General features: G+C 36.7%; 3 protein-coding genes across 9 annotated transcripts; 2 read left to right on the top strand and 1 right to left on the bottom strand.

The window, feature by feature from the left end:
- Positions 1-534: 534 nt before the first annotated feature.
- Positions 535-18,444, bottom strand: Rbcn-3b (WD repeat-containing protein Rbcn-3B). 5 transcript variants are annotated; one of them, XM_071777909.1, is made up of 26 exons: positions 18,253-18,444; positions 17,445-17,622; positions 17,142-17,374; positions 16,930-17,051; positions 14,644-14,834; positions 14,320-14,465; positions 14,029-14,049; positions 12,992-13,018; positions 11,716-11,806; positions 10,989-11,403; positions 10,522-10,742; positions 10,171-10,390; positions 9,859-9,973; positions 9,543-9,748; positions 9,243-9,380; positions 9,022-9,090; positions 8,224-8,325; positions 7,348-7,560; positions 6,830-7,094; positions 6,417-6,636; positions 6,050-6,278; positions 5,589-5,926; positions 4,999-5,322; positions 4,762-4,854; positions 4,348-4,545; positions 535-4,177 (listed from the first exon to the last, which is right to left on the bottom strand). In XM_071777909.1, the coding sequence occupies exons 2-26, from the start codon at positions 17,607-17,609 to the stop codon at positions 3,992-3,994; spliced, it is 4,548 nt and encodes a 1,515-aa protein (XP_071634010.1). In that variant the 5' UTR covers positions 17,610-17,622; positions 18,253-18,444; the 3' UTR covers positions 535-3,991. The 5 variants fall into 5 exon arrangements, with proteins under 5 accessions (XP_071634010.1, XP_071633995.1, XP_071634004.1 ...); XM_071777894.1 differs by having other exon boundaries at positions 16,909-17,051; positions 18,253-18,393; XM_071777903.1 differs by lacking the exon at positions 18,253-18,444 and adding an exon at positions 17,693-18,008 and having other exon boundaries at positions 16,909-17,051.
- Positions 18,445-22,783: 4,339 nt separating this feature from the next.
- On the top strand, positions 22,784-26,033 carry LOC139812893 (dnaJ homolog subfamily C member 21). 2 transcript variants are annotated; one of them, XM_071778058.1, is made up of 2 exons: positions 22,784-22,925; positions 23,475-26,033. In XM_071778058.1, exon 2 carries the CDS (start codon positions 23,538-23,540, stop codon positions 25,473-25,475), a length of 1,938 nt encoding a protein of 645 aa, XP_071634159.1. In that variant the 5' UTR covers positions 22,784-22,925; positions 23,475-23,537; the 3' UTR covers positions 25,476-26,033. The 2 variants fall into 2 exon arrangements, with proteins under 2 accessions (XP_071634159.1, XP_071634148.1); XM_071778047.1 differs by having other exon boundaries at positions 22,903-23,045.
- LOC139812958 (methyltransferase-like 26) lies at positions 22,785-27,679 on the top strand. 2 transcript variants are annotated; one of them, XM_071778153.1, is made up of 3 exons: positions 22,785-22,925; positions 26,040-26,118; positions 26,365-27,679. In XM_071778153.1, the coding sequence occupies exons 2-3, from the start codon at positions 26,087-26,089 to the stop codon at positions 27,005-27,007; spliced, it is 675 nt and encodes a 224-aa protein (XP_071634254.1). In that variant the 5' UTR covers positions 22,785-22,925; positions 26,040-26,086; the 3' UTR covers positions 27,008-27,679. The 2 variants fall into 2 exon arrangements, with proteins under 2 accessions (XP_071634254.1, XP_071634261.1); XM_071778160.1 differs by having other exon boundaries at positions 22,912-23,045.
- Positions 27,680-27,784: the final 105 nt, after the last annotated feature.

Genomic DNA, 27,784 nt, shown 5'->3' with positions numbered 1-27,784 from the left:
AATATTGATTCACAACACGTCAAGTTCCATTTTTTTATGCCTCTATCATTTTCAATTTATTTGAACCCTGGTGAAAAAATGTCTCAGAATTTTTTATATATTATTAATCAGAATTTTTATAGAAATTTTAACTCTTAGAATTTTTTAAACTTTTTAAACGAATTGAAACATTTTTCAGAAAAGCTCCGAAAAAATAATAATAAAATACTTCAGATTTTTCCTGCCAACATATATCTTTGTAGAAATCTGAATATGAGAAAATCCGCTCAATTTATTAAAAATTTTCATGCATGTAGATACTGAGATGTTCCAAAAATCCTCATCCAATTATTTTTAAAAACATTTGAAAAATTTTACATTATTTTTAAGAATTTTACGTAAATCTAAAAAGAAATGAGAAATTCTTAGAAAATTTCAGAGAAAATATGAGTAATCTTTTCACCAGGCGCACATCTCGTCAGATTCCATTTCTCGACTACCACTCAAAACATTAGAGCTCCAAAAAAAAGAAATACATTAAAAAGAACGATGAAATTCGGAGTTTCTCTCTTTATTATACTTGTCGACAATTATAAGCGATACGAGTAGGACAATCGTGTTATCCGGTATAATACGACCTAAACACACCCTGTAAGGTGGTGCATAACGCGCATAATCGGTTACAACGTACACAAGATAATTACATAGATACAATTAGGCGTAGCTTGGTTTGTACACGTCACTCGCGATCAATCAGACGCTAGATAAACTCATTCCTATGGTCGATCGACCATTCAAACTAACGCTATGTAATTCTCGTCGCCTGTCGAGTTTTGCAAGAACGAGGACAAGCTGGCCTCGTTAATTTCGATTCGGAATTAATTTGAAAAAAAAAAAGAAACGAAAAACGGCAGAAAACATCAATTTTGCAAATATTTTTGTTTCTTTCATTTCGTGCAGGATGGAAACTCAAAAATGAGTTTGGTGCGAGAATAAATTTAAATTACATTGGTAGAGAGAGCAAATCGCTCTCTCCCGAGTCTATGAATAGATATTTAGAGAAGTGCTTTATGCGCGAATGCCGATCATAGACACGCCTGCATGATACGACCGACGCTATAATATAATGTATCATAAAGTAAAGTATGATTGCGCTAGTCAGTACAACGCGTAAACGATCTTGTGTTATGATGAAAAAAAAATTTTAAATTATGAAAACATCGGAAGAAGCGAATGTGCCCTTCCACATATAATTTTGTGCATGCAATTTTTTCTAATAGACCTATCAGAGTATTAAAACTATTTGAATTATAAACAATTGAAGATGAAGGACACCTCCACAAAGTTGAGAAAATTGCTAACAGACAGTAAGCTCCTACACTTTAATCAATTTCATGTAAATTTGGGAACTATGTCTGAACAGATTTGAAATCTACTTTATCGAGGTATTTAATATCCGACCCAGGTGGTAGGTGGTAGTATCTTAAATTTTCCTTTAAAAAAGTCAATAATAATATCACAAAGTTATGCTTCGTGTAAAAAAAATTTTTTTAACGCGAAAAACTTAATTGTGCTACTAGAGCTTAAAATTTCTTAATATAAAATTGTGTATGTTATATATTTTATTATATATTGTATTATAAATTTTTTGCGTTAAATTTTTTTTCGTAAAGCGCAATATCATTACTTTTTTTAAAGAAAATTATAAAAGATACTTAATAATATATTTAAAAATAAATTAAAATAAGAAACGTTAAGAAACGTTATTATGAGAAATATCAATTTTCTAGACTATCCACTCCAAAGAATTATTCTTTGTGAGCTGTACATTAAATTAGTAAAATTCAGAATCACACGCATGTGGTCCAATTTGTCCACAGTTTAATACATAACAATAAGGCTGGTATTCATAGTCCATTCTTATTTCAAGACCATCTTAAGTAATGTCTTAAGATGCTAATACAGTCATTTCATTGGCTGGATGGAGTCTTATTAAGACTGCCTTTGACCAGATAAGATCTGACTATAAATACCGACCTAACAGCGTATTTTTAAAGTGTTTATGATAACTTTGGTAATCTAAAACTGATTGATTCTCAAAAATAATACAAATAATCCCTGCTGGCACAATCTTACATGCTATATGATACGCATACAATTTAAAGCTACATATGCATATCCATATATTCTTTCAACTTTTCTTACTAATCTTCTCACGAGAGAAAGCGCGATTGATCGGGAACATACATTATCGATTTATCGATCGTTCCAGGATGGTAGTCATTCAGGTATCCAAGCTCGAATCTCGACAAAAGGACCATCATCCATCACCAATCGCAAGATTGATGCGGAGTGACCACAAGTCACACATCTCAAAAGAAAAAAAAAACAAAAGAAATTAAACTACAGAATTGTAAATAAATAACGTGCTCATCCTAAAACCATTTTCTTCCACAACTGATTGAAAAAGAAAGAAAGCGATTTGCACGCGACTTACGACACACCCGATACACGTTTGTGTGGCATAATGTACTGCGAGAATCCGCGTACACAAAATAAAAGTGACATAAATTAATCCTACGTGTGTATCTTACGCACGCGACGCTCTGTCGTTCGCAAACAGAGGGAACGCTCCGTCGTTGGTGACGAGAGAAGAACGACGACGCAGGGCGTCTTCAGATTGACCGATCTCGAAGAGCGGACATGCACTTCACCCTATCCTACGTGATGAAATAAATACTAATATCGGTTAGTCAATCGTGGAATATTCGTCAATTTAGCGTGACGGTATTAAATGTCACGGAGCCGCCGAGCAACCTTACTGCCGTCCGTCATTATTCTTAGCTACGTGTATATATACTGCTCTACGGTTTTTCTTATTCACATTTTATTTACTTAAATCAAGAAATGCACAATCTCAAACCAATGCAATCTTAACATCCGACTCATAAACACGTGATGTGCGACCCGAGGATTTGGACAATCTGACGACTCGAGAAAATCCCAGGGACTTAATGAGAAGCGACGAAACGTGCAAGTTTAATCCACCGGAAGTTGACAATATACTTTCAAGCAATATATGTACAGGATAAAAATACAATAGAATGCTCTCTTTCGTAGCTCTGCAGCCTAACAAAGCCAGATGGAAATTATCCTTATCTCTATCGTACGAGTACCTAAGTTATGACAAAATATCCGATCGTTAATAAAACTAAAACTTCGCAGCTATGCAATAAACTATATATCTTACAGATGCTGCAACTTCCGGGGGATTGGCAGGAACAAATTCGCGTTGCATGATCTCCCTGACCTCGTAAAATTTACGTGACAAACTATTGCTGATGATCCGTACTTTCATCGCGCCAATTTAGCGCCAAATAAGGCTGTCTGACACCCTGACTTTATTTAAGAGAAGAATATCTTAGATTGGATCCGGACAGCCATACTACATATCAACGATATACACAGTGAAATACAGCGAAATCCAATTATTCAGTACTAACATTATCAATTAAGTACCAATGAGCGCGCCGAAATCGGCGACGGCGCTCCTGGTTTACACGCGAATTATTTCGACTAAAGTCGCGCCGACAGCTTCGATTAGCTAACTCCAAAAATTATATTTCCACCTTTCAATGTAATTGTAAACAAAGAAAGAGAACTTATATAAATAGTTAGCGCTAAAGCCTGATTTATATGCAGTGTTCCCTTTAAATTGGTATGTTTTTCAATATATGTGGAATCGCTTACTTTTTATTTTTTAATCACTTTTCTACAAGAAATAGCCAATAAAATAGCATTCTTTAATTTGGAATGCTATTAAATTAGCTTGTTCATTGAAAACAGCGTTGTTGTTATTGACTATCGTTAGGATTCATGTAAAAAATTTGTTAACGAAGAGAACATCGTATAAATCAAGCTCAATCGATGTAGTCGGCGCTAAATGGCGAGCAAGCTGCTTTCGCTTGCCGAACGAAGCCGTTGGTAGCTCCAGATCGATCTCGCATGATGTTCAAACATTGAAGCGCGTTTCCGAGCCGTCAGCGAGCATCAAGGTGACTGTGCGATTGTTGATCCAAATCAGCCGTGCTAAGCGCATAGGGTTCAATCGGGCCACGTCGTTGATGGGCGCGGTACTGTAGGACTTCACGCAGCGAGTCTGCGAGTTGCCCAGGCCGAACATGCCGCTACTGGTTTGCTGGAAAATCGCGAAATAACGTCACGCATCATTTTTAAGATAAACCAGAAGAACAAATGTTATTAGAATCTTTATATCTATATATTGTGTACAATAGATTGCTAGGAGCTAAGACAACATTAGCGTAAATATTGATAAGAATTAGACATTGTGAGATTTTGTACGCCTACCTGCCAGAAACATAGTTTATTCTCGGAACAAGAATAACTGACGAGGAATTTCCCTTCCGGTGAAAACGCCAGCGCGGTAACCGGCGCCGAATGAGCCGAGACGGTTTGACACTTGACGTTACCTCGCAGTTCGTATAATGCCAGCTGACCGCCGCGACCACCAACCGCTATCCTGCGCGTTGCTGGACAATGACTGACCTGTAAATAAGAAAATTTAAAAAAATAACTTGCAAGCACATCTATACTACATAAAATATACATCAAAATATCGAAAGAATGTTTTATACAACTCGACAAAATTTTGATAAATGATAAAAGTTTAATCATTAAATCATAACTTGGATTAGAAGAATTGAATCATAATAAATAGTTATATAATTCATTCATAAAAAATCCTAGTTATGTATGGCTTACTTGATTAAATCTACACACTGCTGGAAATACTTCGTTCAAAGGCTTCATTTTCAGATGACCTGGATCAAGACAATGTAGAATAATGTCCATTACCTACAAACGTAATTAATTACATAAAAATTAATTTAAAAAATACAGATATTATTGTTGTAAATATACAAAACATGTTGCGTATATTGAATTTTCTTTTTTTTCCGAATAATTAGCTTTGTTCTTAAAACAAAACTAGATTGATACCTCCACGAGAAGATCGCTCATCTCACTCTGCATCTTGTCAATTAATTGTTCGACAATCCTGAGGATCTCTGGCTTTGCCCTGGTCAAGACACTCGCACCTAGATTGACGTTTAAGGTCTGGGCATTCTGTTGGAGAGTGTTAAACCTGGCTACTTCGCGAGCCATCGTGGTGATAAAAGCAGCTGGCCTAGCGGTAGCGATCAGCGTTAAAGCATGACGTGCTGTGCGGCAAGTGTCGGCTTGCGGCGTGAGAGGAAGGCCGTATGTCAGACTCGGTACTAACTTGTCCGCATCGCAACACATTTCCAATAGGCCTAACAGAACCTAAGAAACAGCATTAAAAATAATAAATAATTAATTTTACATATACATTCATATGTAATATAATGAACATAAAACAAGATTTTATATTTAATAGATATATTCATTTATGTAAACGTTAGTGTCTGTTCGATTTAGCGACAATAGTAATATAATCATGTTTTATTATCATCATTATCTTATTAAAATTTATTTGAACACACACAAAATATAATGTGAATGTAAAAATATTGAAATATCACAATAAAATATTTCGAAATATTATTTACCTTGGATACATCGAGATACGGTTCCCACACGGTGAATCCTCTGCCAATAAGATCAATCGCGGCTCTTCGTAATGCTGTGTGCAACGGTAACTTCGGAGAATGAGGCGCATGCAATAAATGAGTGAGCGCCATGCTGGTATGTCTGGCAAGATTGTTATTTCCTATGCCAAAGCCTTCTACAATCGAGCTCTTCCGTCTTTGCTCGTTATCCCTTCTTTGGTTTGTAGTAGTTACATCCTGACCAAATTCAGCTCCTATTACGCCCAGCAACACCACCGCCGTGGTTTGCTTTCGCTTCAATTCCGCCACGCTTGATGGCTTCCTAGCTATACTCAGCTCTACCAAGGAAAATTACAAACTGTAATAGTTATTTTAAATTCATTTTGTGCATATATATTTCCACTATATCTATTTTTCTTACTATTTAAAGTTTAGAAGAAAACCTTCTCTAATGGACTCACCTTCCGCTAATTCCTCTTCTTCATCTTCTTCCTCTGGTTGTGACTCGGACGGTGGCACCGGACTTCCGGCTGCCGGCGAAGTCATCTGGCTCTGCGGTTGCGGCGCAATCGGCTCCTGAGTGCTATACATCGGCAAATACTGCGACCAGTTATCGACAAGCGCTTTGCGGCCCTTTGAGCCCATCCTGCCTAACTCGGCAAGAAGCAAAGCTTGCGCTGCTTCTCGAATCTAGAATACAACAAAGTGCGATGTACTTCAAAAATAAGATAAACAACAATTATATGATTTCCAATAACTCAATAATTTATATATTAAGAATAGTTAGCTCTAAAACTGAGAATTTCTTCAATGATTTAACACACAAACCTCCACACATTGATGTTGCCACCTTCGTGCCATCATCTCCACTTGCGGCCGCTTGAAGGTCTTAGCACCACCCTGAGCCGCAACTTTATCAGGCAACAATACGCAATGCAAGGTAGCCAGGAGAGACCAACCCTGCTTGATCTGCGCTTGTTGTACCGTGTACATTTCCTCATTTTCCTCTTCTGTCTTATTCCAATTTACTGCACTTCTATTGCCCGGCCTATTCATAAAAATTTACTTTCCAGATAATACTTTATTTCATGTTTTTGTATATTATATATTCAGATTTAAATTTCTTTGTTAAACATACTATATGACTATATTACAATAATACAATAATACAATTAGGAGTAACTAACGACAATCTAGTATTATTGGTTGTATTGTAATTTAATTATTTTGCGTTAATTCACCTATGCATCTTGCGGTTTCGCTCTTGCTCAGGTACAAAAGTTGCATTGTTCATCGACATTAAAGTGTTCGATAAAGCGACTACTGCCAGTAAATGATTACTCGTTAAGGTTGTCGATAATTCCCAGTGTGCTCTCGCCGTGAACGCTCTAGTGAGTCTCTCTTGCCTAACTAGCTCAGCGGGCAAACGTTGCTCCAATTGAGTTGCAGGTTCACCGACTGGCTCGAGCTGCGTTTGCCAAGTTGGTAATAACAGCGACATGTAACCTGCAATATTTTTATTTGACATTAAAAATATAAAAATTCTTTCAATACTATGCTATTTTAAATATAAAAATATATTTTATATTAGACAAAAAAACTATTTGTACATATAATTTAAATGGATCCTAAGACATAAAAAGATCTTTCATAAATGTGTTAATCATGACTACATGTGTTTTAATCATGACTACATGTAAGTTTTAGCAGAGAATTTATTTTTGAATAACATACATTATAACTTTATATTGAAACATACCTCCCTTGGATAGTACTCCGAAAGAGATAGGAACCATAGGCCGCAATAAACCCAACTTTCCCTCGCAAACTCTGTCCAAGTCTGGATCCATGCCCCAGGCGTGCAGAAGGCTCAAAAGCAGCTGCGCTACTTCCATCGTCGCATTTGGCTCACTAAACGCACCGTTCCGTTTCAAATTGTTCTTTGCCGCGTCACTGTTATTCCAATTGTCGCCTGCAAAAAGTTGAATAGACATAAGTATTGCAATAATTCTTGAATAATACTCGGCAAAACAGCAAGAACAGCTATGGTATAACGCAACTAGAAAAACAAGACTTTAACAAAAGAATAAATACATAAACATATTGGCAAAATCCATCGAAATAAAATTCCTAAAAGGTATTCACTAGTATCAAACAGCATAATTAAAAACACACATACACACACGCGCGCGCGTCCTCGCGCGCATAATAATAACAATAGTTAATATATAATCCACGAACGAACACATTATAAACATAATCAGTTACTAAATTAAAGAGAAGCAAGTGGTAATTCTATGAAAACACATATTAAATTTTACTTAAAGGCTTTCACACACAAGCGTGCATATCAATAAAATTAAAGCTATCTTAGTAGTAATGATATCCATCTCCATGTTTGATGACGTCCGACTTGGTGTTTAGAAACCTAATGGAATTGTTAAGAATATAATGTAGACATGGTGAGGATAAAACCATTTAGTGCTCTGAAGAAACTAACTACGATTTCTATCTATTGACACACGAGAATCATAAAGTGTAAGTGGGCACTCTAAAATACAACATGAATTCGTGCGAGACACGCTGTAACCGTGAATTATAAAAATTTGTCATTGTCAAAGATACATTGTCTAACCTTTGCCGTCAAATGTCGACGGCTTGAGGCCGACGCTTTCCGCTTTGGCCTGTAATTTAGTATGCACATTCTCCGCACCCTCCTTCATCTTAGCCAATATACCTACAGAAAGAAATCTATCTTTAGATAGTACGATAATCGAAGAGAAACTGCAAGAAAACGTCTACCACAAATGATTGAACTGAAGAAGTCTATAAAGAAACATTAATGCTACTGCAACCTACTAAAAATAGAAGCAAGAAATCTTTGAGGATTGAATTAAATTATATTTGAATTATATTAAGATTATTCAGAATTTTACAGTTACAAAAATTTGTAAATTAGGGACTTTAAAAGATTCAATGATATGAAAAACAAAAACTTGAAAGATACTATAATAAAAGAATATAAAGGCTGAACTAAAACATGATTATTGAATGGAAAAAGTTGACAGAAGAGATAAAACTCGACATGACCCGCGCGAACCTATAAAAACATATTTTGCAAATAAAATATAAAATGCACGTCAAACAATTTCTTTCGATTCGAGCAATCACAAATCAAATCAAAATTTATGACAAAGAAGGACAACAATATCATGTGTTATATGTGTCAATTAACAAGATACGCAAATAAATCATTAATAAAATATTTTCAGAATTCTAAAAAAAAAGATTATGAGAATATTGATATTTTCTTGTGAAGCTTGTAACAAATATTAATATATAGGGATTTTAGTAATCCAAATAATTTTATACGTAAACGAAATACATGAATAAACAGAATTGCAAAACAAGTAACAATAATAAAACACGATACCGTGACGATCCTTCTCCTTCAATATTCGCTCAACATCACCCGCCTTATCCTTGACGCGACCGAAAAAGTCTACAAAGGGATACATTAATAGAGATAGCTGCAATGTTTATTCTTAAACGGATAGAACTGCGAAAAAACGTGGTTCTTATCTACAATAGTTATATTTTAAAATACAACATTTTATCATAATATAATTTGGAATAACATGAAAAGATCCTTACCAACAATTTTCTTGTGCGCATCGGGACTGGCGGACTGAGTGAGTGCTGCAACTTTCTGATATTCGGCGGCGGAAATAAGTCCTTGCGCCTCTAAGGAACCGGGTGACATAGCACCATACTCGTCGCTAAGTAATTGTACTGCAGCGGAAAAACAAATTAAATTATTATCGTAATTATCGCATCATGTCATAACACAAATTATATAATGCAAAATTACTTTCGTAATTTTTTACGTAATTTTTATACATAAAAATTTAATTTTTTCATAGAAAATATTAAAGTTTTACGAAGATTTCATACCTATCAGCGCTTCTATGTCGAAAAATAGGATATGACTCTCTGGATCCTTCGGGTTACTTCTGAATCCTTGGATCATCAACGGCGAACCTTTGGCTTTTATCTGATTGCCGTGGTCGGGACCATGCCCACCGTGAAGCTGTTGCAATTGATGCAGCCCTCTTTGCGTCGCGTGTCTGATCGCCGACAGGTTCCGATGGCGCAAACCTCTGAGAAGTAAAAATTGGACGGACTGTAACGGAGAACGTTATCCCGGATGATTTACTACGCTGAGGAACACGCAAGATTCTCACCATCCGTGCTGCAAGATTTCATTTACCTAAAGAAATGCACGGCAGGATTAGCAAGTCCTAGCTCACCGCCGGCGGCGGATCCACCGGCTGCTGCTATAGTGTTCTCGTCGCAAGCGTAGAGCACCTCTTCCGCGATAATGCCTAGAAGAAGAAGAAGTAATTCGCTGTTCTCATGAATTCTAAACGCAATTTAAGAAATGTAGTGACATAAGGCAGAGAACATAATAAATATCTGCGAGACTCTGAAAAAGTAAAAATTTAAGGAGTCCTAAGAAATTGAAAGATTAGGAAAATACGAATAATACTCGGGAGACTGAAACAACGTGGAGCAAACAAACCGTGCAGTACGCGATCCAAGTGACCAGTTTCCATTTGCCAGACGTACACGGCACCGTCCGAACATCCGACTATCATGAAATCATCTAGTGGTCTCCATTTGATGGTCACAACTGGGAAAAGGTGTCGCGAGGCAAGCACGACGCATTTTCTCTCCGCTAACGAGAGCAATGTAACACTGTGGTCCGATGCGACACTGCAAACGCACTTCTGTATCCTAGGCTGCAAATACAAATATATTAAATCTTAATCGATTTTTAGCAATATTTTTCATGGATTAAGACTCGACTAAAGTGCTTAGAAATTAATCGTCATTCTTATTGTACAAATTCTTATAATGAAAATAATCATACACTGCAATTATCGGGCGGCACCATCAATTGCGTGATTTCACCGGCATGAACGCAAAACCGATGGATCAATGTGCCGGCGTATAAATCCCAGAGACAGACAGCGAAGTCCACGGAACCGGAAACGAGATGGGTACGATCGTAACGAGGTGCCGCGCCGTGAGGATAAAGCAGACAATTTACTCGTCCTGAGTGGCCCAACAAAACTTGATGCGGTGGCCAATCTGAACGTATGTAAAGAAAAAATAAAAATTTAAATCGTAAAAAATTCTAATATTGATTTAAAGTGAGTTATAAAGTATGAAGTTATTACATTTTACATCATCTACTTGTAGTTTTAATTAGTTTTACATCGTGTCGATTTATTGATTTAGTATTTTTACACAAGTATAACTTGGAGAGATGCACATCCATTATCAGTACTTCAAATATACAGATTTTATAGAGAAATAATGAAAATATGATGATACCATCGTATTGCTGATGATTGCCGTGGAGTAGTTGAAGCATTACGGTTTGTGTCGCCGGCACGATGATAATGCTACCATCCTCACGACCGACGACTAGTCGACTCTGTTGCGGCAAATATATGCAAGCGGTGAGCTTAATGCCGTGGCCATCGCCGGTGTCCAACTGATCGAGTATCCCTACAGGAGGCGGCTTCATTGCGTCCCAGGCAGCGGTGAGACTCGTCTTCACGGTCGGCGACAATCCCGGTGGTGACGACCCGTCGTTCTGACAGATCTGAGCGAGCTCCTGCGTCGTCACGTCTGGCACTGTCCAGAGAATAACGACGCCCTCGCTGTCCCCGCGTAACAGATACTTTAGGGTCTTGTTCTGACGCTGCACGGTGACCAGTCGCATAGCCGGCGGACAGGAAAGAGGCTGAAACACGGAAGACGAAAATCCGCGGATGTTGGAAGGCATGTAAACAACATTCGGGAATTATAGGAAACCGAGAAATAAAGGATCAAAGAATTCAAGGAATTGGAAACTTTAGGAATAAAGTTTCCTTGGACTAGCAATCTTTAGAATCGAAGATTTTTAAGACGAAAGAAGTCTTATGTAGGAATAAAATATTTAGAGTCAAGAATTCGAAGAGTTGAACATAGAACAATTAAAAGACATGTCTGTAATAAGATTATCAAGATAGGAATACTCCTTGTTATCGCTATACAATAGAAAAATATTTCTCACCTTATCTCCAGGTTGCGTTAATGTGCAGTACAGATATGGCTGATCGTACTCCGCACCGGCGGTGTGAAAGTTCTTGTTATCCGCAACGCTACTGCATACCGTGGAAAAAAATTCGTGATTAGTGATTATTTTTATGTAAAATAAAAATTTAAACACACTATTCATGGACATTGTTTTCCACTGGAGAAAATATCGCAAAATATAACACAGACATGAAAATCTTCGAACATTGAATATGCACATTCAAGAAAACTGTGTCCAAGAATAGTCCAACTATTTTTCCACATTGCATAAGCTTCATATTGCGTCGAATTGCTTCCAGTATGCGTGTTTATTTGCCGACTATGTTTACTAGCAAGCAAACGCTGCGAGTAAACATCTTTTCGAAGCAATAGCATTTTCAGAACATTATAAACGATACACAAAGGTAGAAAAGTCTGTAGAAGATTTGATGCCAAGACTTAGACAAATTTTATTAATTAAAATTATCCTTATACTAGAAAGAAAGAAAAAATTACGAATTTTAAAATACGACATATATTTCGTGCCTATTATTTTCGAACTAAAACATAGTACTGATTTTTCTTTTAATATTGAAATATTCTGCCTTTGGGAAGACTTTTTCCAATGGATTACCTTTGTGTCACGTCTGTTAATTTAATAATAATCGCACAGTTAATAATAACAGTGCAAAGCAACTTAAAGCAAACAGAATTTGAGAACATAAGTAATGAAATATGGCAATACGTAATTCTTCCTCGCATTTACCTTCTTTCGCGTATCTTTACATTTTCACCTCGTTCTATTTTATCTGTTTAGACTGCGATTAAGGATTGTCAATGATTATGATGGATTGAATATACGCGATTGAAATACCGCAGGATGTATATGAATGTATACATGCGAGCTCTTGTACGTAAACGCCAATGAAAATTCCTGACGTTAAAAATATGAGAGAAAATGAGGAAAATGAAAGTACCATCGTATGTTTGGATGCTCACTGATAATGCGCGTAATTCGCAATATAATAAAATTTGTTAGAATAAAATATGAAATTTGATGCATTCGCATAGTGTCATCAATACGAATCCACGCTGCTGAGTTTATCATATCACCTTGTACCAAAGATGAGTAAAAGCGAATTATCGTGTTTACGAACATAAGAGAAAGGTGAAGGAGAATGACAAAACGAATAAACGTAAAGAGACGAAGAGGAAAATAAAGATTAGAAGAGAGAGCAATATGGAGAATATGTACAAGTGATAATGCGGGTTACCTGCTGAGAGCCTTGCCCTTCAGCTTGCTAGAAGAACACCAGATCCCGCGTAGAATGCAGTAGATGTGAATAATATGAAAAAGACATTACCGTAAGATGGATCATTGTGTTAATTGTTAATTCATGTGCATGTACGAAAGTTGTGTTCTGGGACTGTACTACGCTCAGCCGAACGCTGAGCCACTTCCCGAATGCCGCAAAGTTCACCCCAAAAAAGGGAAGTCCCCCCTTCATAATTAGTTTCACATGAAAGAATAAAATATGACATAGACGAATTTTATTTAATTAATCATTTAACTATCGTTCAAGTTTGATCATTGTTCTATTAATAGTTCTATTATACTTTCCTGATGTCAACTGCTGTTAATAATTACATTCGAGGTATTCTTATTCATATATCTCGAATGAAAATCGAATGGAATAACTATGTGTGAAGGCAAAGAATGGGTTACTTCTTAATTCATGAAATCGGGTTGTTATAATGTAGCGTATTTTAATAAACGATAACGTGTGACTCCGGATATGTAGGCGCATGATAAATGGTTACAAACAAGATAAAAAATAAAATATTGAATGTGTGCATTGCCAGCAAGTGCTTCTACAGCATTCTCAGCCCTATAATTGAAAACTTGGAGAACTCATTTCCGAGTTAATGCGCTTGACAATTAAGCTAGAAATTCAAAACAATTTTGGCGTTACTTTTTCAATGTCACATGTTATTTACGTATATAATTAAAATATTAAAGATTAAAGAGTAAAATATTAAAGATTAAAACAACAGCTGTGAAACATCTGTGAAATTATTTCCCAAAGATGTGTCACGTAAACTGCGATTAAGTATTTAGCTATTTAAATCGTTATTTCAGCATTTGTTAATCGTTATAAACTGCTTTACAAAGTCAATAAAAAGTGCGCTTTTAGTAACCATAACCATGCTACTAAACTATTAATATAACTGTTTCCTCACACAAAAATATATTGTTAGAGATTATTTGCAAAAGAATTTTAATACTTATATAAACGCGAGAATAAACTACCTGTCAAGTTGTACCAGAATCCTAGAAGCAATAAAGGGATATGTGCTAATCAATAAGATTCAACATTCGAGTATCTCGATCGAATTGTTACGTAATGTCACTCATTCGCAAATATTAAGTTCGGGGCGTAAGAGAGATAATCAGTCGTTCGTTAAGCAACGTTATTACCAGCCAGGGAGGAGAAAATCAAAGTGTTTAAAAAATTTATTTCTAGAATATTTCTAGAATATACTCGACAATCGTGACGTTCACCGAAGAAATGATCGTACGTTGCGTTAAAGGAGTACGTACTTCGCTGGAAGTTTATATAAATATCCGTGACCTTCGTCGCTCCACAGGATGACCCTATCAGCGGACAAGAAATCGCCTGCCATCCAACGCTCGCCACGTGGGGCCGTGATGGAGCAGAGAACCGAGAAATCGCCGGCATCAAATATCTATAAAATTATTTCAATATATATTAATTATGATATGAATATAGCTTTTGACTACAGATGTAATTAATACAAAAAACGCATCTTAATGCCAAAATTTTATTCTTAAAAGTATTTCATCTGACATTTCTGCAATAAAAATTCTCCAATCACATATAGCGATAAGGATAACGGTAATTACCTGCCAATACTTGGAGCATACAATCAGCACTGTTCTCTGATTGTAGGGGCAGCAAGTCATCGCGAGCGCGTTCAAGCAGCGGATCTGTTTGCTCTCGTGCTCGTACAGAGGCTCGCTGTTACGATTCTCGTGTCCCAAAAGCGTCCACACCTTCACCGTGCCCGTCGTCGTCAGAGCCAGCACGACGTCGTCTTTAAACGAATGGAAGCGCCTGTTGCGCGTTAAGTAAATCTAAGAGAGCGTTTTAGCATTTTTAAGCGATAGAATTTCGTTAGGATCAGTAGAACAGTTCGCTGTTTGCTATGAAAAAACTTGCCAGCTTCAACGAATCAATATAATTAATTTACAAATATAAATATTTATGTCAGATATCGAATAAAGCGGCTAAAGGTAGTGTTACAGGTGATTAAAGGTAGCGTTGTTATTCTAATAGGTACAATATGATCCTCGTGAAGCGGTAATATAATTCTGTATGCGTATAGTATTACGTGCATGCCAGATGTTTCCGTGGAGTAGAAAGCAATAACGTATTAAATTACAGCGAAATCATGCTTAATTTCAGTTATGCAGAAACTATGTGTGTACTTAATTTATTTGACTAAGCAGAATCCAAGGATTATTTTAATTAAAAAATAATTAATGTGTATAGTTGCGTCCAACAGGTACTGATAATATATTTGCGTTTTCCGCAATAGTGTAATAAATTTGTCTGTCCTGTTTTCAATATTACTTTAAGACCTTCGTTTGCAATTAGTCTGGTTTTACAAATATAAGTTTTATACTAGTTTTTCTGACATATACAATGTGTATACAATCTCCACGTATACAAGGTGTAAAAAAAAATACAAGCAATAAATTAGCACTCTGGCGTAACTGCCATAAATAGCGACAAAAATTAGAAATTAATTTTTAAAAAAATCGGTAAACATTTAAAGCTGTAAACACTGGCGTTTCTCCTCCAAAACTCTCTTGCAAATTAAAATTATAAATTACAAAATAAAAAAAAGAATTTAAAAAAAGACATTCTCTAATTATTAGATCACATTTTTTAGTCAATGTCATATTTTGGAGAAGTAATCAATATAGTTTGAACATTAACATACTTTTAATTACAACAATAATACGAGATTAAATTTAGCAGTAACAGAGCGTGCAATTGTTGCCGCGTGTAAATATGTACATTATAATATATATATTATATATATTTATATATACTTACGAATAGAGATAGAAACATAGTTACCAGGTGAAAGTGTTATGAAAGTGTAATGAAATGCGATGTGTATATAGATATAAATGACATGTCATTCATATATGTGAGTAACAGGATAGATATATGGATATTGTTACTTAATATAAAAAGAAAGAGAAGTAAGACGAATTGTTAGTAATGATTAGATTGTTCAAGTGACGATGTGCGGAGAAGAGATGTGTGAACCACAATTAGATAAAAGAAAAAAAAATAAACGAGAAAAGTGATACAGCCTCGACTGCCAGCGCACTAGCGCTGACTTGTCTCCAGTTTCATTAACATGCTGCAACAATGTAACTGTTATTATAAGGTGTCAGTCTAAAAATATTAGATATATAAAACTGCTACTATCAAACTAGATACAATATAAATGACTTTACTCGCAAAACCGAGTAATAGGTCATCGAAAAATAATAGCTCGAAATATTCATCGACAATCCCTGTATCCAAAGCATAAAGCTTCTTCAGGTTAATTGCCTAAAAAAAAAGGTAAAGTAGCAGAGTATAAAATTTAAGATACAAAAGAAACGTCTGTACAAGTGCCTCAGATACCGTTAGTTACTTTTAAATAATTATACTAGGTACGATCATTAATTATTATAAATAATCATTATTATCATCCAACTTAACTTCACCCGAATGAGACACAAAAATAACCGAAAAGAAGAAACTTTACCGCTAATACCCTCAAGTTCTTTATTTAAAAAGAAATAAATATAGAAGATAATGAAACACCAAAAGATACTGTGTTTCGCGCATTGCTAAATTTTTATTTATGCAGAAGGATATCGAGCGCCGTCTGTTATATAAGAATCATTGAGGAATAGAGAAGAAACAGTTTTAGACAGCAATAGATGCGAGATTCAAACCAAATTATTGCGTTAAACTTTCGATAATAAATCACGAAAAGCCATATTGCGATTCACCTTTTGTACAGTATCTGTTGGCAGTGAAACTGAATAGAAGGTAGTTGTTCATGGTATAAAGCGTAGGTGTGATGGAGTGTAACTAACTTGTATGCACGTAGAACCGACCTTTCCGTTTGGCCGGCCGCAAAACGTGCAAGGCGCTAATCCAGTCTGGATTGACGCGGGAGCTTAAGGTGAACAGCACTTCCAAGCTGAACGGGTCCATCACCAAAACCTCGGGATAGTATCTAAAATACACAAAAAAGACTTGCATTCATATACATCCTTGATGAAATTCGATACTACCGTGTGACGTATATGGATAATGTTATTTCTACCCAGAGCAAAACAGTCTGACGTCCTCTCCACCCGCAGAAACGTAGGGCAACATTTGCGTGTGGACGCTGTTAAGCTTCACCGTTTCGCGACACTTTCCATCGACTAGATCCCAGGTGCACATCTCCCCGCTCTCGCTGCTGCTGACGATGAAATTCTGCTCCATCACGACGCTGGCTCGGCTGAGACACATTATTGGGGCGGTATGTCCAACCAGCAAGCATCTCGGAGTCATCTACATTGAAAACCACGGCCGTAGCGTGAATCGATAATGAATAAAGGATCCGCAAGCGTTCTGTATATACCTTTAAGGTCTCCGGATCCACCTGCCACAGACATATCTGCCCGTCGTAACATCCTGTCACCAATGTCTTTTGATCCCGAGACAAGTAGACGCAGGAAATACAATGGGTTGGCGCTATGCGTCCCCACAGCACTATGGGCACCACTAAGCTGGTGCCTGCCGTCATCTTGGCAGACAATCTGAAAACAATTATCATAATGCAACAAACAAAATCTCGATACACTTTTCTTACTGTTGTTCAGCGCTCACGTTTCTTTTATTGATCAAAGTATACTTTGAAACGACCTAGATCTAAAAAAGTAAAATGCGTAGTTGCAAAGGAAAGAAATAAATATCGGAGCAATTGTTTCGAAGCAAACACTGTCAATCACATATCTCTGCACTGCCAATCAGAAAAATGTCCAAAGCACGAGAGATAATTGCCAGCAATTGAATTACATTCCGGGAAACTGAAATATACAATATCGCTTGATGTGTTATCATTGGTATCGAACGGGAGATAACCGCGCAGTAAAATAACAAACTAAATAATCACAACTCGCTGACGTCAAACGCGCACGAAACCGGCGAGGTGGATCTACGGGGAGGCGTGTCGAGTCCGACGAGCACGTCAGGTCCGCGAAATTCATTAGGCACTCGCGAGGGGGGCAATGATTGAGAGCAATTAGAGGCGTCTGCTACATCACGTTGGCAAAATGTCACAGACGATCAAGGCTACGAGGCGCCGCTCGCGCTGCTCCCGCGTACGTCCACCTTCCGGGCGCGCTGACAAGGGTCGCGCGGGCACGTAACCCGCCGGAAATAATTACCGCGATTCGACGAAGCACCGCTGGCAATCGGCCGGGACGTCGCAGTTGGCGATACCTGCCGAAAATCGCCCGGATCCGCAATTCTTACAGCACTTCCGCGACCATCGCTGTCTCGCCTGCCGTCGCCGTGAACGGTATTGGACAGTGCGGTCGAGACAGCGATCAGCTGTTCCGCCGCAAAAGTCCCTAAAAATTGGCGCGCGCACAGAGCCTGGGGGCCGGACGAGTTTCCAACTTGCCGGATATATCTATAAAAAAGAAAAAAGAGGATGTGACGTCGTCGTTCCGCCACGGAGAGGCCTTCGAGGATTTGATTTCGAGCACCAATCAAAAGCTTCTTCGCTCCACTTCGCTCACAACTCTCATGAGCATCATTCGTCCTTGTTTAACATTTGACAAACAGCAAGAAAGATGAAATAAAGCGTTGCGATCGTTAAGTGGAATCGTTCATCAGTGTGACGCTAAAATGAATAAAAGAGGTTATAAGATTTGCAGCGTTCAAAACTGCCAAAATAAAAGCATAAATGCAAATTATCGTTTCTTTCGTTTTCCTAAGGATGGCGAAAGGTTTGTACATACATGTTACAGGACAATTTCTTCCGTTTAATTTCCTTTAAATCATAATACAAAAGTTTAATGATTTTAGGTCAAGACAGTGGGCAATTGCGTGTCATCGCGAGGATCTCTTGAAAAAAACAGCGGAACATGTATATTCCACCTATAGAGTTTGCAGCGACCACTTCGAGAACCGAATGTATTCAAATGATTTGAAAAACCGTTTACTTCCTTCGGCTAAACCAACTCTCAATTTGGGTGAAAACTTAGAAAATGATCGGAATAATGTGGTAAGTAAAGAAATGGTCAATTAAAGAATAAGTAAAAAAATCGAGTATATGCTGCAGCTTATGAATTTAAGTTAATTCATTTTTCTTGCGCTCTGGAATTGTATAATCTCTACAAGAGATACAATACACAATGCTAGATTGAGACTGAAATGTGAAATACGATTAAGTTCAAATTGATCGTGAGTGGTGTTTGTCAGACACTAATGGGAAGAAAATTGAATTGAATTTATTTATTTATAGTTTTAAGGCTGTTGCAGCCATTGTCTTTGTAACAATTCTGCATGTAAATAGCTGTTTGATCCTGATAGACGTGATCTTTATGAAATCTGATTTCAGAATTGTGCAAATGTAAAAACTAACGCTTCATCTGGTATTCGACAAACTACTCATTTGTTGGAAGAGGGAGAAAGGTCGCAGCTTTCTGCAGAGTCTAATGTACAAGCGGAACACAATGTCAGCTTGGAACCAATTAACATCACCGCCAAATCTCTTCAGCCTTCAATCATCGTTCTTTCAGCAAATAACAGCAGTAAGGCAGATCCTAAAATTGCAGTCACTGCAGAGACCAGTGATGTTGAGGATCACAGAGGAGTCCAGCTGCTACTGAAGCCTAGTATTCATAAAATTATTCAAACCTCGAATGATTTGTCTGCTCATGCTCCGAAAAAATTAAAAAAACAAGCAGAAAATAAAATACTAAAAAAAGAATTTAAAAAACAAGCAGAAAATAGAATACTAAGAAAAGAAAATAGAATATTGAAAAAAAAGAATGCTGCTTTGCATGAAATAATAAAAAAAATAACAGATGTAACCGAAGAACAATTTTTGACGGCCTGTGAAAAATTTCTGTCACCGCAAGTAGCAATGTTAGTAAGAGAACAAGTATTATCTGGCAAGAAACAAGTCTGCGGTCGGAGGTATTCCCTAGAATTTAAACGATTGTGCTTGAATTGGTATTTTAAAGGGCCAAGAGCGTACAGAACTTTGACATCGATATTTTATTTGCCAGGTAGAGTAACTCTCAATAGAATTACAACTAATATTTCTATTACGAGCGGCATAAATAAAAACGTGTTCAATTTACTGGCCGTTAAATTTGCAACTACGCAAGAATCTGGAAAAATTTGCGTGGTACACTTTGATGAAATGTCATTAAAATGCCATTTGTATTATAATACAAAGACTGACGAAGTTATCGGTTTTCATGATAGTGGCAATGAAAAGCAATTCCATCCAGCAAAATTTGCATACGTCTTTACTGTAAGAGGTATTTTTGATGATTGGAAACAGCCTCTTGCGTACGAACTTTCGAATGCAGCTTGTTCAACTGAAGTTCTCAAACAATTACTCGCTCAATGTATTTTTCAATTGCAAAATATTGGTTTAATAGTTGCTGCCGTAGTGTGTGATATGAATCCTAAGAATAAGCAGCTCGCAAAAGAATTAAGAATTACGCCTACTATCCCATATTTTACGGTGAATGACTGCCAGATTTTTTTTCTATTCGATGTGCCGCATTTGATGAAGGGAATGCGAAATATGTTTTTAAAATATACTTTCATGTTTGACCAACTTTTTGTTAAGATGGAGCACGTAAGACAATTTTATGAGTTCGATAAAATAATGAAGTTCAGGTTGGCGCCGAAATTAACTGACTCTCATGTAAATCCAAGTCTGCTCCAAAAAACGGAAACTCGATTAACTACTCAACTTTTTAGTCGATCTGTGGCGGCAGGTATATATACATATATGCATTTTGGAAAAATATCACCCGAGGCAATTGGAACGGTAACTTTCATAGACAAAATGGATAAACTTTTTGACATGTTAAATTCTACCGCGAAATACACGGAAGAAAAACCGCACGCTCACGTTTTCGAAGGGAATGAATTCCAGACTGCCTTTTTAAAGGACTGTTTAGAGTTTTTCGATTCATTAATAATTATTAATCACGATGGTCAGGATATGACAAACAAAATTAAATTCATCTATGGCTGGAAAGTTACTATTTCAGGCGTGCTGCAACTGTGGGAATGCCTCAAAGAAGAAGGATTTAATTCTGTGCAAACGAGGAGATTAAATCGAGAGCCTATAGAGAACTTTTTTGAAAAAATTTGTTTAGAAAAAGGAAACTGTTTGAACCCTCCTGCCGTGGCGTTCATTCGAGCATTCAAAAAATTGCTGTTTCACAATTTCTTTAATACGGGGAACAAAAACTGCGAGGATGATTTTGACAATATCTTGTTAGACTTAAACGGACGGAATCAAGATGAAAACAAAGAAATTGAAGAAGAAAGTGAAAGCGGACTTTTTGAGGAATTTATGCCGGATGACGTTGATTATCAAAAGCTCGATTTAGTTGAAAAAAATTCAATTCGTTATATATGTGATTTTTTTATTCGTAAATGTTTAAAGAAACATTCATGCACAATTTGCGAAGGATATAGTATCGATCACGTAGAATTTGAAGATTCGACAATTTTTTGTTTTTTTAAGGCGTACCAAAACAAAAATTCAATTCTTGGAAATTCAGAATCGTCATCACATAATAATTTTATTTTTTACGTGTGCTCATTGGAAGCGATTTTCAATGAGCACTTTCAAAATATTGTTTTTGAGAAAAATGTTATACAAAAATTGTTAGCAGAGGCTGAACTAACAACATTTGAGCATCCATGCAGCAATTTCCCACATTTATATTTAAAAAAATTATTTTTTAGAATGCGGTTATATTACACGTTAAAATTTATAAATCATAACTTTCGGTCATCCAATAACCCAAATAAAATGATCATTTGGAGACACTAATGAATACCACCGTATACGTATGCATGTATGTATGTTGTTTATTTTTTAGGGTACCTAACCAGGATATACAATTTTTTTAGTAATATTCAGTACAAAATAAAAAAACACGCCAACAATTTCTTTTCCGCCGTATATATGTAAATACATGTATATATGTAAATATATGTATGTAATAAACATATGCCGCCATATATGCAATAAATGTAAGTTTACAAAAATTATGTAGTTTTTGCATTATTAATTTTAATTATACTTTACCACGAATAATAAAATCTTTAACGACAAATAATAATCATTCGTATGTATACTTGGTCGGAAATACACGGTTTTTTAAAGAATCTATATGAAATCGTTTGTATTTCGTATAAAGACTTTTGAAGTGCAATTGAAAAGGTTTGTAAGTCATTCGTATAATTGTAATTAATTATTTATTTTTACACCATGCATTTAGCCGAAATAGATAAATTAATAAAAGTTTTTATATGGAATCGTTTGTATTTTGTATGAAGTTATGAAGTGTGATTAAAAAGATTTGGAGTCACCCAGATAATTTTAATTAAATATTTATAAACTCGATAATTAGCCGAAATACAGATTTTTAGTTATTCATGTTGAGAGCAATCACATGTCGGGGCGCCATAGAATCAGTTGACTAGCGCGTCAGTGCGCTCATACACTCTATCTCTTTCTTAAGTTTATGGATAGAAATGGACATAAATTAATCCGGTCTTCGACAAAATTGTTTGCACTTTTTACCTTTCCTCCTTTTCTTTCTCACGTACGGTCTATTTCATCTTAAGTGCAGAAAGTGTAAAAGAGTACAGTTACGAAGAACAGAGCTACGAACACCTCGGCCTCGTCCAGCCTCGTCGCCCTCGTCGAGATATATAATACACATGTATAATTATGCGCTAAATACGATTGTTATTATTATACGCTAATTGCGATTTCGAATATTTAACATCGATTGCGCGTCAGCTGTGCGCAGTGTCATCAACAATAAGATCGATAAGCTCCTGGGTAAGCACGCTCCTCTTTCAAAGTGTCGTCGACGATCGACAGTAACAGGAATGGATAAAAGACGTGCGATCGCGATATTGGCACGTGTATTTTATACACGCGAATTTTCCTTCGAATAGGGTAATAAAGTGGGAGACGTTTTATCTCGGTTCGAAATAATTTACGAGATTATTACACATATACCTGTACCTCTCCTCCCGATTGATCTTGCCAAGTTGAATCATCACTCGGCACTTTCGAGAGAATTTGAAGATAAAATATAGGTTATTAATAATATGATTCATTAACAACACTTAAGACTGGGTAAATGGATAAAAAAGTCAGTACTGAGAAAATCTAAGAATTTGAAGAATTATCAGTATCATTGTCTTCTACTTGCATTTGTAATAACGTTTTCCAATGTATTATTTATTTATTTATTTTTAGATTTTGTTATATTATGTTCATGCAACAAAGCGAATGAACTCGTAAATCATTTCTAATCAAACTGAACGTTACATTATCTACAAGCTGTTTGGTCTCGTAGTTTAATAATCTAAATTCTTTTAGCGTACGGTTTGTGGTTTAAGTAAGGAAATTGTGTCCAGCAGTGCGTAATCGTACAGCGGTACAATGAAGTGTTACTACGAAGTATTGGGAGTCGAGAGAGATGCCCCCGATGACGACATAAAAAAAGCGTACAGGAAGCTGGCGTTGAAATGGCATCCAGATAAGAACCTCGACAGTCCGGATGAGGCTAAGGAACAGTTCCAGCTTGTTCAGCAAGCGTGGGAGGTACTGAGCGATCCCCACGAGCGTGCTTGGTATGACAATCATCGCGAGGCCATCCTGAAAGGTGGCATCGGGGAGGATTACAAAGACGACTCCATCAATCTTTTCCCATACTTCTCCCTCTCGTGCTTCAAGGGCTACGGGGACGACGAGAAGGGTTTCTACACTGTCTACAGAAAGGTTTTCGAGCAATTGGCGGCGGAGGACGCTGAGTTCGCCGAAGACGGCGATTCCGACGAGGAAGTACCTGGCTTTGGTGACTCTCAGAGCTCCTACGAGGATACGGTGGGCGATTTCTATGCCTACTGGCAGAGTTACAGTACCAAAAGATCCTACGCTTGGGTGGATCGGTACGACATACGCGAAATACGGAACCGGCAGATTATCAGGATTGCCAAGAAGGAGAACAAGAAAGTGCGCGACAAGGCGAAGCGCGAGAGGAACGAGATGGTGCGGAATCTGGTTGCTTTTGTTCGAAAGCGCGACAAGCGTGTGCAGGTATACGCGGCGAAGCTGGCCGAACGCGCCCGCGAGAACTTCCGCAAGGCAGAGGAGCGGAGGAAGGAGCAGCTGCTGGAGAGGCAGAGACTGTTGCGGGATCAATCTCAAGCTGAATCCGAATGGTCCAAGTTCTCGAACATGGAGGCACAGCTGAAGAACATCGAGGCGAATCTAACGGCGGAGTTCGGAATAGATGACAGGAAGGTAACGACGAGAAACAGCAATCCAGATGCATTTTATTGTATCGCTTGCGATAAGATTTTTCAGACGCACAAGGCTTTCGCAAATCACGAGATCTCGAAGAAGCACAAGGAAAACGTCAGCGCACTCAAACGTGTCATGCCGATCGAGGACGAGGATCTCCGTAGTAGTTCTCGAGAAAGCGATTCGAGCACGGAAGAAGAATCAGTTTCGCTGAACGGGCCTAAATTAGCAACAGATTCACAGATGCCTGATTTCTTGCTGAACCCTCCTCGAAGCGATTCGAAACCGAATGACGAGGATAATGACGGTGATATCTCTCCTGCCGAACTGATGTCGGACGATGAGGAAAATCCAAGATGTTCTCAACCGACAACCGAGAAAACGAAAACAGATGGAGATGTCCCACTGGCCGCGGGACCAGAAATGGGTGAAAGTATTTCATTTTCACATAAAATAGAAAATGAAGATGATAACATAACTTCCGAAGACGAATTAATATCTGATCAGGAAGAAGACGTCGCGCTGTCGAGTCGTCGGAAGAAAAAGAAGAAGAAGAAGCGTAGTATTCAAAATCCTAATCCTGTGCTTGAACTTGCTAGCGACGACAACACGGAGAGCATTAACGAGGAAATATGGCTGTCAAAGAAACAACGCAAGAAGTTACAGCAGAGGAAAATAGAGCTGAGTAAACAGTTGCGAAATAAAGAAGAGACGCACAAAGAAGAGGACCAAGAAGCAGAGAGTGAAGGCAGAGTGATGGAAGAAGCAAGTGTTGTTGATGAAAGACTGAAAGCCGACAAAGCAAAGAAAGGTTCTAAGAAAGAGGAACGAGAGAGTAAAGGCAAAAATAAAAAGGATTCAGTCGCGGATGGATTTGATGGATTTGACGATCTGACTCATCGCTGTGTTTCTTGCTCATCTGAGTTTCCTAGTAAAAATAAATTATTTGAACATTTAAAGAAAACCGGACACTCTGTATATATACCAGAATTAACGAAAAGTAAAAAGAGCCAAGAGAAAAAGAAAAAAGTAACACCCAAAGGAAAAGACGACACGGATAAAAGGAAACATTGAAATTATAGTTAATTATTATAATTGAAGAGCAATATAATTTGTTATGATTGACATGAAAGGTTTCTTTATGTATGACATGTATCTTCTGCGGACTCTATAGGGATTGTGTTTCTGTACATATCTTGCACAAAGACTTGTTAGAATACTTTAGTTTTTTTTAAATACTTGGACTGTTTGGCGATACCTCCAATTTCTTTAGGACAATTATATCGATTCAGAAATGGAGATTAACAATCAAATGTAAAATATGTTTTAAGAAACCATGAGAATGAAAATTATATCAAATATATAGCTAATTGTATAATAAATTATTATCCATTAATAAAAATCAATATCATTAAATTAAATATTTTTATTCTCTATTATCTCTCTCAATACTATTTATTTTCAGTCTCCTATCTATAATATTTTAAGTTTACTTATCGAAATATTAACTTGTTTCTTAAGTATTGGACACAACAATATATTCGTTTCAATAATTAAGATTCCTAACAAAGTCAAATATACAATTTTATATATAAATTTTTATATATAATAGTAAAAGAAAATATTTGCATTTTTCAGGGTATGCAATCTCTTGCTATAAATGTTACATCTAGCATAACATAGAAATGAATATTATTCATTACGCTGTTAATCACAGGTGAGATTTGAAATTGAAGAATGGTTACCCTTCAGCTGTTTAATTTCAAAGTGGCACAAGTCAATTTTTGAAGTGAAATAATCAGGACATACAGTGATATGACATACAAATAACATGATATATTTTAACAAATTTTACAAAGCTTACTGCACACGTCACTTTGCAATATAACAGCAGGCAATATTATGTAATAATATATGCATCTACAAACTTACTGTAGGAAGTAAAACTGAAAATTTCTTCAAGGTCGCACACTATGGCTGCCAAAAAGCTCGTTTATCCTGCGGCGGACCGTAATAAGGATCCGATATTATCAGTTTTAAAACGGTACATCCAACGCGGCACCAATCAGACATTCTTGGAGATATCCTCCGGTTCAGGACAGCACATGGCACATTTCGCGCCGCATTTCCCACACGTCACGTTTTATCCTTCGGAGTACGAGCCGCGACTTCTGAGTAGCATCGCCGCGTACGCGAATGGATACTCTAATATAAAAAACCCCTTGAGAATCGACATCACCACGGACTTCCGGATGTGGGGTGACGGTATCTTCAAGCCGAACAGCTTGGAATACATATATAACGCAAACATGATGCATATCTCGCCGTACCAGTGCACCATCGGTTTATTTATCAACGCGGGCCAATTACTGAAGCCGAACGGGCTATTAATCACGTACGGACCGTACGCTTTCGATGGCCAGATCACTCCGCAGAGTAACGTAAATTTCAACGAGTCTTTGAAATCGCAGGATCCAAGTTGGGGTTTGCGAGATGTAACAGACTTGAAAAAATTAGCTGAAGAGAACGATATTAAATTAATAGAAATCGTAGATATGCCAGCTAATAACAAAACGATAATTTGGAAAAAATATATGCATTCATAAGGAATTGAAATTGGTGATACAGGTTTGCGATTAAATGAAAAATTATCGTTGAACTTAAAATCAAGTCTATTTTTATTCAACTGAATCTCAAATTATTACTTTTCTGGTCGCGCGAGGAATCACTAAAATATATTTTAATATTTTTACAGTGTTATATATACACCCTGTACTATTATTAAAAATATTTTATATTGTAATTATATATGGAGGGGTAAAAGTCATAATGGTGTAAGTCAAATTTTTTTAAATTTTTTCTCGCGTGCATAGATGCAATCTATACAATATATAAAGTGCATCTATGCACACGAAAAAATATTTTTAAAAATTTGACTTAACCACTGTGATTTTTACCCCTCCATATGTACATGCTATAGCTTACATTTATGTTAATGCATAAAAATTTAATCCCTGAGAGATTTAGTATAAAACTTTTAAATTTTATAAGAATCTCTTTGTACGAAAAAATGACGCAATATCGTGACAAAATATAACTAAACTAAATTTAAGTCTATTTTTATTCAACTGAATCTCAAATTAATTACTTTTCTGGTCGCGCGAGGGATCACTAAAAATATTTTTTAATATTTTTACAGTATTATATATCTACATCCTGTACTATTATTAAAAATATTTTATATTGTAATTATATATACATATACATGCTATAGCTTACATTTACGTTAATTAAAATTTTAATCCCTGAGAGATTTAGTATAAAACTTATAAAATGTAATAAGAATCGTTTTGTACGAAACAAATGACGCGATATCATGACAA

Source organism: Temnothorax longispinosus, chromosome 1 (assembly GCF_030848805.1).
Source record: "Temnothorax longispinosus isolate EJ_2023e chromosome 1, Tlon_JGU_v1, whole genome shotgun sequence".
NCBI lineage: Eukaryota > Metazoa > Arthropoda > Insecta > Hymenoptera > Formicidae > Temnothorax > Temnothorax longispinosus.
The sequence above is the reverse complement of the archived record's forward strand: the minus strand, read 5'-3'. Positions and strand labels throughout refer to the sequence as shown.